General features: G+C 32.8%; 1 protein-coding gene across 1 annotated transcript in view; it reads left to right on the plus strand.

Moving 5' to 3' along the window:
• Positions 1-18,920, plus strand: part of LOC149418341 (uncharacterized) — a 40,463-nt gene extending 21,543 nt beyond the window's left edge. Inside the window, exons 4-9 of the mRNA XM_089639099.1 lie at positions 6,869-7,002; positions 7,492-7,630; positions 8,500-8,717; positions 11,569-11,778; positions 14,256-14,486; positions 15,664-18,920. Coding sequence (XP_089495225.1) covers positions 6,869-7,002; positions 7,492-7,630; positions 8,500-8,717; positions 11,569-11,778; positions 14,256-14,486; positions 15,664-18,378 — 3,647 coding nt within the window. The 3' untranslated portion in view covers positions 18,379-18,920. The remainder of the gene's footprint in view (positions 1-6,868; positions 7,003-7,491; positions 7,631-8,499; positions 8,718-11,568; positions 11,779-14,255; positions 14,487-15,663) is intronic.
• Positions 18,921-19,909: the final 989 nt, after the last annotated feature.

A 19,909-nucleotide genomic window follows, 5' to 3' on the forward strand; every position in this document is an offset into this window, starting at 1 on the left:
AATAAAGTAATTACCAAAATTTTGTTTATTTTTATATTTTAAGTTATGATGATCGTTTACATGATTTATCAGCGCTTCTATTTTTTTCTTAACATTCTTGTCGCGTTTTGTCATACCGGAGGTTTGTCATCATCATTATTGTTGGGTATTACATCAATCTTCCTTGGAAAATGAGTTAACTAGATTTGCACGTTTTGTAATGAGGTCAAGATTTCGTTGTTCTATTTTCTGTAAATCTAGCACGCTGTATAATATACATAGCTACATTGTATATCTAACACAATCTACATACATATCTGACTAATTTTAACCACTGGGGTCACTAAGTATTTTTTTTCCTATCGAAATCGTTAAAAAATAGTAGTTATTGGACAATTGATTTAAAATATCACCGGAGGCCAAAACTTCATTTACCTACATTTTTACTACGTAATTGGTTAGAGCAAGTCATGTACGTCTCTTAATACTCTGTATACAGCTATTATAGCGCAATAATAATACATATGTAGCTAGTCTAGCATCATATCGAAATTTTATGATATTCGATGAAGTAAATTATAAATTGATAAATGTATTTCTGTTCTGTGTCAACGGTTACATTTTCCATTTTTTATAGTTTATTATGGTAATACCTATGTGAGGTGTTGGTAGGTATATAGAATCATTTATCACGATGAAACTATTGAGATTAACTGATATTGAGATCCTAAAAATAATAACTAATGAACATTCGAAAATTTATGATGTTCAGCTACGTAACAAAGGATCAAGAACTTGTGACCACTCCTCCATAGCTCGATCTTCCATTTAGCTGTCGATAGCTTTATGGGCTGCCCGCCAAAGATCGAACAGTTATTACGTGGTGATGCCATCAACAGGCATTACACTGTCACCTGACGGTGGATAAAGAGAGCGGCGGGTCGGTGATTCACGCGTGAGAAATTGGAAATTGGTCCGGGTCATGTTTCGTACACCCCTGAATTTGGTACCTATCTTTTATTTATCGTTTGCGCGCAGTCGCTTTACAACAATTAATTATTTCAGATAGTTTGTGAGAAAATTTTTTGGTAATCGCATTTTAAGAGGCAAGTATAACGAAGAGCGCTTTCAGAACTCAGAAACTTTTATTCTGATATACGATTGACTGGTTAAAGTCTTCGTTCTTCTTACGTTGTTACACCCAAAGTGGTGCCAACATTAAAATTCAAATAATTTTATTAAAAAATCAACCAACCATTGAAGGTGGTACATAGGTTTCTTATAATATTTTAAAGAATAAATGGCAAAATTAATTAATCGATTCAGAAAAATTAATGAAAATAAGTCATTATTACCGAATAAAAATTTGATTATTAATTCATGTAAGAATTTATTAGATGTTTTTATGTATTTAAAAGTGTACCTTATGAGAAATGAAAACCTTGTGGTAAAACCAAGTACGACCGTGTGAGAAAAGTGAAAATTCACAAAGAATGCTAGGTTGATGTAAGCATAATGAGTAATAATAAGGAGTGTATACATGACACGAATGTAAATGGTAGAATAAGTCGGGGAACCCACGGAAGACATGGCACGTATAAACCAAATACTTAGAGTCAGAATAACAGGTGTATGAGACGATGTATGAATTTGAATGAGGCAAGAAGTGTGCTTCGAAACCGAGTTGATTGAGTTAATTTAATTTTTTTATGTGAAACCGCCAAGAGTCCCAACTGCTCTCACCCGTCTGGAGCCAGTAAGACTATGGCATCCCCAATCGGGGTATTTTGTGGGGCTGAAGGTAGAGGTTAGGAAAAGGAGATGGGGAGGAGGAAGGTGAGGAAGAGGAAGGTGGGGAAGTACCTGGCTATTCAGATCTGGTCACCAAACACGGCCAAAGCCATTTCAAGTAACGTTTTAATTCTGAATGGTGGCCTTACACTAAATCAGTTTACCTTATCTAAACAGCAAGCTTTGTTGCTGCTGGTATAAAACTTGCATACATGTTTATTTGTTTTATCACTTATTTTTCTCCCTCAAATATACGTGGGCTTACTTTGGGCCTTACTAATATACGTGTTTTAAAATTAACACAACTGATACACAAACATTTTTGTATGGTAAACGGTTGTTTAGCAGTTGTGTAAAATTTAAAACACGTTTATTTGTAGGGTTCTAGATATGATAACTGATAGTTAACGCAATTTGAAAGAGTGACAAGCAAATCTACAAGTAGTGGCGGCTCGTGACTTTTGGGTGCAATAGACTGCTAATATTACAAAAAACGGGATTATTGATGTTGTTATAGCTGAAAAAGAAATTTCAGTTTGGCCGCACGGTCAAACTGTTTTTCAGTTACAACAACATCAATAATGCCGTTTTACGTAATATTAGCATTCTATTACATCCAAAAGTCACGAGCCGCCACAAGCAATACTTTATATTTTTTATTATGAATCAACAAATGTGAAATACACAAATTAATCAAATGAAATTTACTTGCCCACGCCGGGATACAAGGACAGAATACCTAAAAATAATACTAGGTCCACAAATATAAACACACTCAAAGACAGAGTGAGGAAACTAACGTACATCTTTATGGCGACATAGAACGATCAAGTGAATAAGATACTTGAGTCGGGCCATGTCAAGAGTCAGAATAATAGAAGAGTGTGTATGAGACGATGTATAAATATGAATGAGGCAAGGAGTGTGTGCGAGTTGTTTGGCGGTCCATCCTCTCTGCCTACTCCTACGGGGAATTGGCGTGATCCTTAGTTACTTAGTTAGTTTGGGACATCTTATTTTAAATGATTACTATGTATATTGTAACATATTTAACATAAATAAACTAATAAAATGATTTAAAAAGTTTACTCAAGCTTTTCGACGGTTTTCTGCTAACCGATTTGTAAAAGTTCTCCCCGGATCTAGCCAAAAATAATCGAAGGAAAATTAATCAAGGCCCATTTTATCGAAGTGATTAATAACAATTAATTCGGTAGGCAGCAGACTAGCGGAACTTAACTGATGACCGGCAAACGTGGTATAAAATACGGGTTGCTATTCATCTGCCGGCGAAATAACAAATAACTCTTCGTCTCGAGTTTAAAGCACCTGTTTAAAACACGATTCGATAAAGAAAGCAAATAGTCGGCCGGCATTCTGCTGTGATACTGATGGTATGTCAAAAAGAGACTGATCATTGTGTCTGTGAAGGTGATTTAAGGCGATGCACTACGTCGTGTAATATTTTAAATCGAGCCGTTATCAATAACAACCCTTACGTAGATGGCGATAAGGTTTAAATTCCAAAAATTATGGCCATATTTCCATAATTCCAAAATTATGGCCAAAAAGTGCCTTTTATTTTATTTTGTGGATGTTCAGGCATAAATATTTAATTTTTTTCCGATCATTTTATAAATAACTTAATTTGCCACACTATACAATAAAATCATAACCGAAAATGGGTTTGTAAGTAGGAGATTTTGAACTTTAAAGCAGTTTTCATAGGCCTTATACATTATTTTTTTCTGGGCTTATAAAAAGACTTTGGCTTCTAAAAAATACTCGATTATTTCAAAGGCCAAGATGTATTCTACTCGCAGTATTTAATTAAAGCATCTGAAACAATTCTAGGTGACCAAATTTTCAAACCAAAAACACATGATTTTGCATTAGTACGTAGTGCATCGCCTTAATATTGAAGGTGCTGTGGTTTTTACCGGGGATGTACGGCCAATACATTCTCTTCATTAAATATCGTAAGCCACACTTTATACTTTGTGAGAGATTTATAATTTTCGTGAGGAGTTTTAAAATGTTTTTTTTGGTAAAGGTGCAGCAATTATAGTAGGGTGTTCAAGCCCGCAAATTTCAAATTAGAGTACGTTACAAATGTTACCTACGTTGGACCTGACCAAATATAAAAATGTCAGATTATTGTTAGAACAACTATTTTTTAATATGTCATTAAAGAACAAGATGATGCCAACAAATCTAAACGAAACAGACAGTTTAGTTTGAGAAGCTTTGCTTGAAGGCATCGTTCTTCGCGAAACTGTTAAATAATTGAAAGCTTTAAAAAGTACCCTGTAATTTCGAGGTCCATCCTCTTGTCGGTGCGTCAATAAATAAATCCACAGTAAATTGCTGGTCTTCTTCGGTCACTATTGAAAATGACGCCGTCATTTTGACGGTCTCGAGGAATATGCAGATAAAACTGCAATTATATTGCACTTCGTCTTTCATAAAAATGCTTGCGATATAAAGGTTTTAAAATAACCCTTTAGCTGCATCTTCATGATCAATATTTATTTATATATTGAAGACAATAAAATTTGAAACAGAAAGAGATACGGTTACATCTAGGATGGTTAGAAAAGCAAGGGTCCTGAGTTCATGTCCTAGATGTGACGGTATCTTTATCTGATATTCTATTTCAAATTTTTGTTTAGGAATCGCTAATATTGTTTTCAATAATTAAATACTACAAGTATAATTCATATTACTCATTAAGTTTAAAAAAAAGAAAGTATTTATTTGTTTGATTTTTGGGATATTATGCCGTTATTGCTCGAAAATCGTCTTAGGGCTAGTATATATTCGAAAAATTTTTGGGACCTTTCAAATTATTATTTATATGACAATATAATATTGTCATATCATATTATAATATTGTTTTATATACGCACTTGATGACAATGTTTGTGAAATCTACTGTACATCTTATCACGAAACCAAGCATTTTAGCTGCTTTTTTGTAATTTGATTGCGTAAAATAGTTTAAAAAATTGTTGCTAGTGTTGACCTCATCTCATTTTGAAGAAAATTCCACCAAAAGATTAACTTGAAATGGATTTGATCCTAGTGTATGCTAGCGTTAAATTAGAAGTTACAACGAACATTTCAGAATTCAAATTAACAATGGCATATTCAATCGTGCCCGTTTTCGTAGAACGCTGGATTTCGATTTTTTCCCTTTAATGAAGGGAAATTTCCCTTGACATTCCCTATTTTGTTGAAAAATAAATTAAAAATATTAAATTATGAACAGTTTTAGATCAGACGGATATCCACGATTTAGATATTTTAGATTTTAGAGGTGAAATTTGAGATTCTCATGGGATTATAACATAACTAAAATAATTTAAAATATATGAATGTCAAATATTAACAAAGTTATATAAAATGTGCTTCTTTGCAATATGGACATAATATTAGAGACGTATTGACTTATTTTACGGATTAACTTATGTTCCCTGAAAAATTAAAAGAATGTTAGAATTATAATATTTTCCATAAATACGGGGAATTTTTTTATGGTCTGACAACACTAACGTTCTATCGTCAAAATACAAGTGCTAGTTTGCAACTAAGGCCAAAGGTAAGGTCATAGTGTCTAGGGTTATTGTGATATAGTTTTAAAACGATTTTTAATTATATAATTAAAAATTATAATAATTAACTATTTATTTGCACAGCCCTATCCATTTCATATGTAACCTGACACTCGCTTATTTCAAATAAAAATAATATTCAACATTAACTAATACATATACTAATTATACCTCGAAATATTAGGACAACGCGAATTATTTTATAAATAATAATATTTTGATGATTTGTATAGCGCCGTTTTAGTGAAAAATCCCCTCAAGGGCGCTAGTTCGCTTGATCGTGCCATGTCGTCCTCGGGCTCCCCCGAATTCTTCTATCATTCACCTTCGCGTCATAACTTCTTTTTACACTCCTTTCTCTTCCATCCGCTCTATTAAATATAATTTAATTAATTAATAGTTAAATAATCTAAATAAAAATATTATCGCACAAGAGTCCCAACTGCTCCCAACTATTTGGAGCCAGTGAGTCTATGGCATCCCCAATTGTGGTATTTTGTGAGGCAGAAGGTAGTGGGAAGGAGAAGAAGACGGGGAAAAGTATGGTGGAGAGTACCTGGGTATTCAGATCTGGTCACCAAATACGGCTAAAGCCATTTCTAGCAACCTTTTACGTATGAACAGTTATCTTACACTTACGCTTATTAATATTTTTCAAATAAAATTTTTTATTGTTTAAAATAAATGGTTGTTTCGCCTACCTATCTCCAAATAAATAAATGTTGCCGTTATGCATATAATTAAGAAGATTTAGCAGAACTTAATAAACAGATATTGATTTCATTGATAACATTAAAAATATACATAAAATTCGCACGTGTTCGCAAAAATAAACATAAAAGTTATCAAAAATTGATTCGTAAAATCGAGTGATTACTGTATTCACATCAGGGCCCCTGGTAAAGACTACCACTTGCTCTGCATATAAGGCAGCATGGGAAATGTACGAGTTCAAGGATACGACTCTCCGTGAACTGGCCACGACCGTTAAAGAGAATCCTTTTGACCCGATTCATTCAAATGTTCAATATGAACTGAGTAAGAGAGAAATTGCCATGGTTTATTTTTTTATGTAAAATTTTTGTTGAGCTATTGTTGAGACCGCACGTATTGGAGCTGATTAAAATTTGGTTTTCATTTAACAGATATTGATGTAATTTTTTTTGGTCATTTCTCGAGAATGTGGTGACACTTTGAACGATTTAAAAATAGGTTGTTATCTTGACGACAGACAACAACGCTATTTAAGTCATCCTGCAATTTGATACGATTATTAAGTTATTTATGTGGTGTGTTCATATTTTTATTATCAATTAAATGTGCATTTTTAATTTAGAGTACCATATTCGGGAATATGCCAAGTGAGATAGTAAAAAAGAACTTTGAACAAAATCTTATGTAGAAAAAAAAAATTCTGCTTGCATCCGAGTTTTTTTCTTAAAAAAGCATTTTATTTTTATAATTATTATTTTCTACTTATTCAGATATAGAAGATGCAGTATGCGCAGTATCCAGTGCGCAGTTCCTGACTAACACGGGATGGAGCAACCTGAGAGAGGAAGTAGACAATGATGTTCCTTTCAGCCTGTATAGAGACGAGGGGAAAACCTTTTTGATGGTAATTTTTTATTAAACTTTCAAAAAATCGTTGCTGGTTAACTACCAGTTCTTTGTTCTTACGCGTTATACCTACAAAATTTTTGTATCACAACAGTTTCCTACTTCTTTATACAGTCAATATGCATTTTCCAAAATGTAATAATGCTTGTAAGTTAGTTATAATAAATTAGACATTTGTAAACGTGGATGTGCAAATGGCCAAAATATATATATATTTTAAATAATGATACGAGACACTTGAAAATTTTTCTCAAATGTGGATAAATGACTGCCCGGCAATCAGAGGACTGTTGGTTCAATTCCCGTTGGCGGGATATATTTTTCTTGGAAGATTTCTTTCAAATTGTATGGGTGTATCTTGCTAAAAAATATTGTATATAATGATTTGTTATTGTTTGTGCGAGGCATAGAAAAACCTTGTCTTGTAAACATTAGGTTATCGTTAAAAGTAATGATATTTTAAATGGATGTATTATACTTTTTCCAGTGGCGCGGCAGCGAAGTGAGCCGGGAGCGTCTGACGGGGCGAGCAGTGCTGGTGCGACTGGCGTGCTGGGTGGGCACGCGCTTGCTGCTGCCCTGTGCAGCCTTTAGGGTTTCGGGCACGTCATTTGATGCAAGGAATGGTAAAAAATACTTTTTATATTCAAATGCATAATTTTTAGCGATCTTATTTTCTGTTTCTAATGAGAATGTCTCCACAAGGAAATGTCATGTTTTTTACAAATATGTCCTATTAATTAGTGTCTGCTGAATACAGAACTTATGAATTTTTGGAAAATACTGAATATCGTAATACTGACATCACAATATTTGCGCGGCAGTACTGATTCGAATTACGATTTGAATTATGCCTCGTGTGACGTCACAAGACACCATTGCATATATTTTATCCACTTTAAAAGGTAATAACTTCATTATGGAAGATATGGAGTGTAATTCATTTTTGTCAACTTAGAATTTTTTGAAGAAAAATCTTATAATCAACGTTTAAAAGCAGGTAGGTATAAATTTAATTTACAATCTATTTTCTTGATAAAAATAAAATAAATAAATATATTAATGACGAAAAATAAGCATTAGGCGAATCATATAAAATAAAAAAATAATAATAATGAAAAAAAATTGCGGTAGGCAAATCTCATATAAATTCTATCCTAAAATCACCTTGAACACGGTTTTTTGTAAATATTTATCACAGATAAGTAAATTATCAACCGATAAAGTATAATAGTATAAAGAATCTGAACCAAGGAAAGTGTATATAAAATGTACATTAATTAATTCCACATCAATCCGAGATAATTAAAAAATGTATAAAATGATAAGCAGTAGGTAGGATTCGATAGAGGGGTGCCTTCAAAAGCAATTTTTCTTTTCAATTCAATTCAAAATATTTCGACACTGATGATTTTTGATTGCAAATTATTGAGTGCGTAATGTAATGTGGTAAAATATTTCACTAAGTAAAAATACCTTATATTTAAATTTCCAGACATGACTGAGATGTTCTTCTCCTTTGGTGGCGCCCCCTCCGAGGTAGATCGCGCGCCTTGGGTCACCGGCCCCGGCATGGGTGCGCCCCTGCTCTTGTGCGCGTTTGTGGCAACCCTGCTTTATGCCGGGGCATTGCTAATGTATCTGAGAGCCAAGCGACGGATGTTGCCGCCTAGGGTTGCGCTAAAGCTGGTTGAAGACCCTGAGATGGATATGGTAATAATTTTATTATGTCGTGTGTGACCGTAATAAAAATAAGAAAAGATAAAAAATGTATAGATATTATCTTCAGTACTTTCATCGATTTTGTTCAGTTTGCAATGTTTACTGTGTATTTCAAATGCGCTATATACATCGTATTTTTTTACTTAATAATGTTTTAGAAACTAGTTAAAATAATATTTAAAATTAAATTACTATGTCTAACTAGTAAAATTTTGACAACAAAGTGACAAATGTTGTCAAAAACGCTAACCACATTTTTTATTAAGTTTTTACTCCAATCGTAGATAAATTGAGAGAACTCTATATTTAGAAAACACGTTCATTTTTTTGGGGAATTTGTAAGAAAACTGTACCTTCACTTTTATCTCGTTCATATAATAAAAAAATAAGAAATAATTTTTAAAGTTAAACCAAATGTTATAGCGGCGCGAAATACAAATTATTCATTTGGGTATTTTCAGGATTTTATTAATAGATCTCAATATAAAAAGTTGAGGCAAACTAGAAATTTCCTTACGCGTGATAGAAAAAAGATAAAAATACTTTTATAAAATATGAACGCCCGGTCATATATGACCCTGAAATGCTGGAGGGGTTAAAACAACAAATAATAAAATTCAAGAGAAATATGTTATAAATTGGCAGATATTCTGAATATCGGGGGCTTAATTGAATGTAAAATATATTACACTTTTTATAATGTGGCCTAGTATGCATGGGTTCTAATGCATTATGTATTTTCACACAGCCAATAAAACAATAAATCATTACAATCTGCTGATAATATGTTATTTGTGAAAGAAATTATCTCTTTATCACCTATTATGGCCACAAACAAAGCATATTTAATATTCAGAATTTTTAGAGGCGCGAAGAAACTAATGTTTTGTCTAGTTGTTTATAAAGACTACACAATATCGTTATCGATTGTCTTCTTTAATGGCTTGTGTTTGTTAAAATATAGCAATAAATCAATTTCACTTATGCTAAATAGTTATCCACAAGATCTACATGTCTACAGTAGTTGTAACAAAATATTTATTTGGAGATTGATAATGGCGTTACGTACCTTAACCGAAATTAATACAATAATTTTAAATTTATTTTGTATTATTATTTATTTTGGCTTTCACCGATTAAGAGTAATGATTTTAAAACATTTAAACTTTTTAAAACATGTTATCCTATTCATCAGTCGTCTGTATCTTCTAAGAACTGACGAATTCAAAAAAATCCAGATGTATTAATTTCCGAGTTTGGGGTAAACATTATATAATTCTGTTCGCTTTTACATAATTCTGATGAATTCTCACCCGGTTTAGCCCGCGTATCAACATTTTTTTTGAAAATATTTTTGTTGGCAAGTACAAGGAGAAAAAATGAGTATTGTTGATTCATTAAAAATATCTTCAAATTATTCGTAATCCGGTTAAATAGTGTTAATGCACCAGCACCTTGATAATAATGACGAAATTGGAAAACATAATGATTTTTATGAAGACGTGTTACATCGTGATAATACATTCCTCTTTTACTAAAAGATTAGACGAGTTGCGCTTCCTCCTTCTTTAGCCAACGTCTTGGAAAGCGTTACAGTGTCCATCATCGGGGCAGATATGAGGAGGTTAGAAGTAGGAAGCGCAATACCGCATGATACCCTAAACGTGAAATCACGTGAAAATCTGAAATCTTTATAGTTCAATGCTTTACCGCTCAAGATGGAAATGATGTCTTGAGCTGAAAATGGATACCTAGAAGTTCCATACAGAAATAGATTTGACAAATTTCCACTTGAGTGGAGAGCTCCATCCTTTTATTCCTTCACGCATTGAGATTTCAGATTTATAATATTTTTTCTTCGTTTTTTAATTCTCAATAATAGGTTATTTTCACGCTATTTTTTTACAATCGCAAAAATTCAAAAATAAATTATGGCATTTTATTGTATTTTTATGTTATTGTAAATATTTTACAATGATTTAAAATGTGCCATTTTTGATTTACCGCAAAAACGACATACTCGTTTTTGTTCGTAAATATTGCGTTGTTGACCCCTGTCTTACTAGCCAGTAGCGTTTTCTACGTCATAATAACGTTTTAGCCAATTTGAAACGTTTAGTAATGTAGGGGTTTAGATGGTTTTTTACGAATGAAAATATTGGGTTTTGCTCTGCCCCAGCAAGGCTGAGATCCTGGTTTCAATTCCTGGATTTACTGTTTCATTTTTTTCGTTTGAGAGTTGTTATCGCCCTTGAGGTGATTTTGAACAAAAACGGTGCTATGCAAATCTTCCAAATATTATCCTCATTGGTTATTGTACTATAAAATATTGTAATTACAGATATATATATTATTTTTTTTGTGCATAACAGATTGATGCAATCCTATTACAATACACATGAAATATACAAAGCTTTAAATGAAACATTTTACAGTAACCGATATTTTAGAATTCTTGCCTAAAATGACTTTTGAAATCTTCAAGGCAAATGTTGAAAATGTCAAGAGACCTAGAGGTATCATTTAGCAGCACAATACCTCTTGTCATGCTTTGCTGGGCCATAACGTCCGTTTCTCCGTGTGAACTAGATTCATAAAAAATAACTTTAAATCTTCCATAGATTTTAAACGATATCCATAATTTATGAAAATACCCCTCTGATGCCATTTAGAGTATTGAATCATCAGGTCATCCCAAACCTGCTGTGCTTCTCATCCATCTAATTCGTCAACTTTTTTTCTTTGGTCCGACTCTGAGTAACTTCCACTGGGGTATCCACTTTGTTGCTTACTGAATTTGACTTTTTAATTTATTTAAATAAAAATTCAATTTAATTCCCAGCCCAACACAAAGACTAATCCATTACACTCCCTGGATGCCTTCATGACGGAGTCCAGGCGATCTTCTTGCGACCTTCTCAGCGAAAAGGATGACTCCATCTCCAGGGCCTATTCATCGCAGTCTTCCTCCAAAACTGACTCGCTCAACGAGAGGACCAAGGACGAGGACGATCTTGCAGTAGAAGAGGTTGAGCAGTTCGATGAGATAAAGGTAATTATTATTATGTTTTTATATTCCTTGAAACATGTCGTTCTCAGAAAATTATCATAACTACATCTAAGTCTCTATATTTGTCAAACAATTTATTCTTCTTCGTTTCTTTGAAGAGAACTGGTATAGGAAGAAGTCATTTGCTTGGGTTATTCAGTTACTCGATGGCATCTGAAATCACCTAATTTATCACAGAATGTGTTAAAAGTCTAAAACCTTTTATTTGTAACACACTATTTAACCACAGGTCAAACCAGATTACAGGAACAGTTGAATTAACTTTAATTAGTCGTGGTAATCACGGAGGCAATTGAAATTTAAAAAAATCACAAAAAAAATATTCGAGTCCGGTATACTTGACGGTAACACCAAAATTAATCGTCGAAAACCACGTCAATTTCATTTTTAGTATTCACTCTATCCATCTGCCCTGATTATGTATACAGTAACGCTGTCCAGAACGGTCCAGGCTAAATAAGGAAAAAACGCAACCCGGCATAGTTACCCAAAAATTAATCACGATTATACATCATTTCTTCCTAACATAGCGCCTTCTCCTTTACCTCCTCACTTCTATCAGCCACAGAACATTATCAACATTGAAATGCAACTTTTCTACTGACTTTGGGGAGTTGAGGCTCTTGTGCCGTATCATATAATCAACATATTTGTCAAAAATATCTACATTATGATTTTGCGAAAATCTTGTCCAACATTTATTACAAAAGGATTTTATTTTTAGTATAATCTATTATTGAGTTTGCGCGGGTGACCTCATGCATATGATTAATGAACTATGATTTATGATTCATGCTTTTTATGAACGTCAGTTCAATGTTTTTAAATGCATTATGACCTTTTTAATAGCTGTTCTGTGAACAGTAGACCTCGCGTCAAAAAGTATATTTATAATTTTCTCTATTCTAATAAATAAAAACAAAAATTTCCATTGTAATCGTAAGATTTGTAAGTAGGTACTAACGTTCCTAACTACTTACGAAATACAAAACGGTTGAGATAACACAGGACTACGCTACGCTCGGTCAAAAAAATGTAACTGTTCCGAAATATAACCATGAAAATATCCAGTTAATCATTTGAACTGCAAACGAGAATAACTAGTTTTTACCTACTTTATTGTTTGGAACACGATGGTGAGTTGTTTATTTATGACACGATGTAAACTAATATGTTCGAGACCGGTAAATAAGCTAAGAAACGTGCTTATTGATATCCAACGTGGGTTCATTCCCAAACGGCTTTTTATCCAGTTAAACATTTCCTCCAGGAACTGTATTAGATTATTTTCAGACATTTATGCACTACTGTTATAATAATAAAACAAAAAAACACAATGCAAAAAATTCGTATCATTTTAAAACGGAATATCTCATGGATGCTAGTTTGGACCGCTATTAAACCTGAAATAATAATGATTAATAGTAGAAAAAAAGGCTGTATAAATGCAAAAGATTGAGAGATTTGCATTTGATTAAATTGATGCTAAAAAGTTGCGATTCGATACAGCATTTTATATAGGAAATTTACTTGCGTACTGAAAAGAGAGTGATTATATTATAGAATGGTTGTTGATACTCATCAGCAGGGTCAGAAGCATTTAGTAGTTCGATTTTATATTTAAAAAAGAGTAAATATTTGATTATTAATATGCCAGATATTCATAACCGTATTTGGTCTGTTATCAGTAAAATATTTTAAAAAATCAGTTCAACCGGTAATAAGCAATAAATACAAATACATTTAATGAATATTTTTGTTATTTGTTTTTGGGGTGTTATGCCGTGTTGCGCTAACTCCTTCTTTAGCCAACGTTTCGGACAACATTGCAGTGTCCATCATCTGGGCAGATGTGTTTTTTTTTTTGATTTTATGGATTTTTTCGTAATCCTCTAACTAGCTAGGGCTTATAACAATACCCTTTCATATTTCTAACTAACTAGTACTGCGGCTAATTTTGCCTAATTACCATCTGATATATGTATTTACTTGACTGATTTTACGTTACATTAATGAGTTTTATGAGGAAAAATTCTTAACTGGATAAAAAACCTCATATCGAAGATTGTGGTGAAATGTGTACGTATGTATGTAGATGCTATACCGCATTATCAGCTTCAATCCTCTAAGAGGATGTATTACAATATAAAAAAATGGTTTTCTGATTTTAGTTTTGGTATAGCCATCAATTACTAGATCCTAAGTACTATTGAGCTTAGTCCCGTCAAATGTATTAATTTGTGATGGGATTTTTATCAATTTCAATTGTCTCCTATTTAAGCGTGCTCCGTGCGTTTTGGGTTTTCTCCAGATTTCAGGAACCAATCTGAAATAATGGCCGGTTTCAATTAAATGCTCGGTAATTTCCGATTTATCAGGATGGCCGAGTTTACATACTCGAAACTGTTCTGAAGTCATTTTGAAAATTAAACAATTTTAAAAGTTTGTTGTATTTTCAGTCATCTACCACAGCTGTAACCGTCCACCGAGTGACCGCGGCCTCACTGCACCCTGGGCCTCTGCACATCACCCAGCAGACGCTGGTGGAGCGCAGGCCAGAGCTGCATGTGGCCATATTGGACGAGGCCGAAAACACCAAGGTCGAAAGGGTCTCGGCCCTACCCCCTCCGGGCAACATAAGGAAGAAGCTATATTTTAATCCAGCATTTTTGGAACCGCAGATGTTGAAGGTAATATTTTGTTTTATTTAAAAAAAATTTCATCTCCTACATCGGACACATTTGAAAGTATCTAGGCTGTTTTCCTCAATTTCCCTTCACCTAGAGATGCGGTGTCTGCCTCATCACCAGTCAGTTAATTCCGATTTCCTAACTTGTAACGTTTTTTTACTCGTTAGTATTTGTTCACAACACCTTATAAATATTTAAAAATAAAATGTTGTTGATAATGTGACCCTTCGCTTAACCCGTGCTGAGGTCCACATTTTAGAATTTAATAAAAAGATAATATGGAATAATAAATTAAATTAAAAAGTGAGATGAAATAAAATATAATAATAAAGGCGGTGATGAAAAAAAATCAGCAAATATTATTGTGAATTACTTATAATTTTTTATTCTTTTACGTTACAAGATTTTTTATAATAATGCCTATTTGTTTTATAATCCATCTTTCATTTTTGTTTTTTTTTTTAAAATTTGTTTGTGTTTCCCTCGCTTTTTGTATCGAGTGAAAGCCTATTAAATGCTTTTATTGTGTGGTATTTGTGGTGTCTTTGTCCAAAGCTTGTGTTTACCGTAAGAGTTTTTAAATTTTTTTTTATACTCTTGTCTAACTGTTCTATTAATGATGGTTTGGTGAAATTTGTTTCTTTTTTTAGTCAAAATGTAGTTTAGTTGTATTTGTAAGTATAATTGGCGTATATCTAGCACGTCACACATGTTCAATATTTGTTCGGTGTCGATTAATACTTATAATTTTTTTTTGTGGGAGAGTGTAATTGAAAATGAAAGCATTCAAAACACAGAAAAAATAATTGCAAATATGCATATTTAATTTCTGAACGGCGCTAAAGCAATAGTAAAGTTTCACTTGTTTCAAAACTTTTGATGTAACTCCGTGGTAGGTATCACTAGCACTAGTAACTTTTCGAAGATAATTCGTTGAGTTATATTTCAACGAATAACCAAGATTTACTTTAAATAAATTTGTGACCAGTTTTATTATCAAATTTTAGTATGTTGTTGATAAAATTGTAAATGCGTAATGTAAAATATGTTAAATTGATTCCTATTTATCTCTATTTATTTAAATTCAGTTTTAATGGCATTAAATAGCAATACGTGCTCTTATTTTTTTCGTTAATTTTTTTATATTTATTCAAAGTTCGTTAAATAATATTTTCAGATTCCTCCGCCAGCTGCCGTAGAATTCCTGACCAAAATAAGAGAAGTCATCACTATTGCAACGGAGAAGATGAAGACCAAACGCTTTGTGCAAATACTTCCTACGATTACTGAAGAACATTCTTGTCATGCCATCGACTTCAATCTCTCAGATGATATCTTCAACCCCAAGTACACAGCATTTAGTCTAAAACGAGAAAACAGCAGAAGAAAAAGTTATTGCAGCGGATGTCCTGGCTGTATGTCTACGAAATACAATAATATATACCTAAAAACACTATCAGAAAAAAATTTCTGCAAATCCTGCAAATCTGGCAATCTTAAACAAAACATTGTCAAAAAATGGCTAGACGATGTTCCTATAACAGAAAATATTGAAGATGATTCATATAGATTACCTAATATATCTGTTTCAAAGATTCATGGTACTCCAAAATCCATTGAACCAACAAATAAATCAGATAATAGTAATGCGGTGGAAAACAGAATAGAGGTTGAAATTAATGTTTCCAAAACTGTGCCTGAAAAAACAAAACCCATAAAGAGTCGGAAGAAAATGCCTCCTCCACCAGCTCCTCCCCAAAGACTTAGCTCAGTGCTTGCAGATACTTCTCAATTACCAAAGGAAGAAGAATCCCGCAATAGGACATCAACAGAAATTAAAAAAAAGGACGAAGATGCTGTGGTCATACTAATACCTCCAGAGCTGAAGCAAAAGATGAACGCTGTTATAAATGAGCTTTCGAAATTCCGGAGGGTTGATCCAATTTTACCGAGTATTTGTTCTCCTGTTTCAGAAGTAGTAACTCCTTTCTTACCTAAATTAGTAATTCCTGTAACTCCAAAAGTCATAATGCCCGACTCTTCCAGAAACGAGGGTGATGCGCAACCCTTTTCAAGATTACCTGAAGATGGCCAAATTAAAACAAGACTTCAGTTCTTGGGATATAAAGGCAATTTTGAAGCTGACAGTTTAGAAAGAAGTGGATCCAAAAGACGGGCTTCCCTTTCAAATTTGGATTTTGTTGAAGTCAAACCCGAGGCTCATCGTAATCACAAAAGAAGATCATCAATAATTGCCATGGAAGAATTAGAACCAATGAAAAAAATCTATGAAATGAATTCTCGATTATCGAGGAGTTACCAAGGTATTGATTCCACAAGCGATGCTTTAGAAAATATAAAGAAAAGAATTTTGGAAGAAGACAATAGTAAAAGCAATTGTAAAAGCTATGCAATTCAAAGAACCAATTTAGTCAGTGAGGTTTACATTAATGATTATGTCAATACAATGTCTTCAGCAAGCGATTCTGATATGTCTGTGTCAAATAAAAGTGTTAAGATTAAATATGCGGAACCAGAATCGAGGCCAGGACAATTGGTTATAGAAGTAGACAATCCCGTAGAAAGAAGAATGGATAAGATTTGTGACGACTTTGACGCAGACACTTTAGACAGAAAACCGGAGAAACTTAAAATACACTGTAATATTCAGATGAATTATAGTGAACCAAACTCAAAGAGTATTAACAAGTTATTCTTGAAATCTGCTGGCAGTTTTAAAACCAAATCTTTAACTGGATTTGAAGATTGTGCAAACGAAAAAGGATTCACTCAAAGTTTTCTTGACTTGAGGAACAATCGCCCATCACACGAAGTCATTACAAATTTAACTTACAAATCGGTTCCGTATTCCAAATCAAATAGTAGCAGGTACAGCACATTTTCAGATAAACTAGATGTCAATTATGAAAACTGTGTTGTGAATTCTGAAAGTAAAAATACAAAAAGTTTACGATCTTTGAGTGAAATATTCCTAGAACGCAAGGAAGAAGTCAAGCCTTCTCTTCCCCCTAAAACAGTTGTTGGAAAACAAAACAATTGCCTTTGGAATACTCAAAATACATACAGAGTGCATTTGCCTAGCAGAGATCATCAAAACAGTAACTACAATAACAATAAAGCCATAAGTACTGCAGGAATGAATTTTAGAATAACGAGATCAGAACCACCGCTAAAAAACAATAACGTGAGAGAAGACAGTCAATACTTTCCGAAGACCCATTTAGCGAAACCAAAACAAACAATACGAAATTATACAACGTTTGCCAGCTTAGACTATTCCTATAACAGACCAGAAGAACCAATTTACACTCCATCTGATCCCAATTATGAAAACTACTCAAAATATGATGAAGTTTACCTATCAAAATCATGTAGATCAATTGAAGAAGCTGATGAAAGTGTAGGTAAGAGTCCCAAACAATCTAAAGATAGAGACAGTAACTTCAGCATGAAAAGACCACTTCGAAGGTCGACAAGAACTAGGCAAAAGAGAGGTCAGCAAACGAAACACCATAAAACGGAAGACTCGGGATATTTGAGTTCAGATTCAAACGAGTCTAGACAGAAGAGTAGATTCGTCCTGCAAGTCAGAGAAACTGCAAAAGAAACTGTGACCGATACAGATGATCTTGAATCTTTGGGAGATGCAAGGAGCGAATCGGGAGGAGAAAGCATCGAAACTAATTCGGTTTTCTTCGGGAGTTTTAGGAGAGTTTCAGCATTGAAGAGATTGCAAGAGAAAATGGGTAAAGAGGACTATTCTGAGTATAGCAACGATACTTTGGCAAGAACAGAAGAAGAAAAGGAACTGAGAAGCGTCATCTCAATCATTTCTCCACGTGGAAGATTAGCCGCCCTTGATGACTTATAAAATACGATTTCCTTTTCAGAAATGTATTAAGCCCCTATTAGTTATAAATTAATGATAAGAATCGAAAATAATATCAATATTGAATTTATTACAACTGTACCAAGTGTTCTGTCAACATGTTTAGTTTGATGTTATTGCTAAAATGCAGAGTAGGTACTTAGATATATTGTAAATAAAATTTACTTTTTCGTGAACACATCAGATTTATATTGTGAGAATTTGAGCGTACCTTTTTACCAACTAGAACAAAAAAAGTATCTCCAACCTGCATACTTATTGTGGCATAATATACTAACTTATCCACTATAAATAGGTGTTATTATGTTGTTCTACTCAAAGATCATAATGTATAATTCATAGTTTGCGTAATAATACTCATATATATATCGGTAGATACATTTAAACAATATCAAGTAGTAGTATTACAAATTATTGCAAAACCATTCATGATGAAACGTTTTCCAGAGGATGATACACGGGTAGTAAAATTGCTAATAGTATAATATGACATACTAAGTTCTAATCAATAGACAATATTTTTCTTAAAAATTAATAAAATACTTCGTTTTAACCACTTTTATTGTTTAATTACCAACATGTTTCATGAGCAACCCTTTAAAGCAAAGTTTTATCAAAAACCCTGAAGAAGTGAGCGTTGCTCATGAAACATGTTGGTAATTAAACAATAAAAGTGGTTAAAACGAAGTATTTTATTAATTTTTAATTAAAATGGTGCCACAAAATAAGTTTGCTGAGTTAGAAGAAGTGAAAATATTTTTCTATAAAGAAATTACTCACCATTCGAGACACAATTTTACTGTTGAAAGTTTCTAAAGGATTTATTTTAAACCCTTTTTTAAAATGTTTCTGCTCTTTCTACCATTATATGGGGTTATTTAGAAAACAGAGTTCTTCAGAACGCTACTTTCAGCAAATTAAAAGTAATTGATTTACGACACCTCGTCAAGATCTATATTATTGATGTTCTGGAAATGCATCTGAAATTTCCTCAGCAAAACCAATCATGCACTTTTCATAGAAAATCGCATAGTAGGTGAAAATTGGTTGATATCTAAAACTCACTTTTCAACATACCGCTTTTTCCCATGAATAATGTTTGGTTTTTAACAATATTAAAGTTTTTTTTTTAATTTAATGAAAATCAAATTTAATAATTTTATTCTTAAGTTCTGTAAGTATTGTAGTTGTTATCACGAAGTTGATATTGTTGTTACGGTGTTGAGACAACTTATTTATATGATTCTATTTACTCCCGCCCAATTTCAATTTTCATTTTCTAAAAAGATACCTTCTCAGTAAATCAGTATAAGGGGTAATAAATCAGTTCAAACATCATCAAAATTGAAATTGGACGGGGTTAGTGGAATCATATAAAAAAGTCACCTCAACGTAGACAACAAGTTTTAAATTATAAAAAAAATTGTTTTGATTTACATCAAATTTTTAAAAATAAATAAATACTAGTTCTACGAATTATACACAAAAACGATTAATAATGTGTATATTCATA

Source organism: Hesperophylax consimilis, chromosome 13 (genome assembly GCF_061612785.1).
Source record: "Hesperophylax consimilis isolate HC1 chromosome 13, BYU_Hcon_1.0, whole genome shotgun sequence".
Taxonomy (NCBI): Eukaryota; Metazoa; Arthropoda; class Insecta; order Trichoptera; family Limnephilidae; genus Hesperophylax; species Hesperophylax consimilis.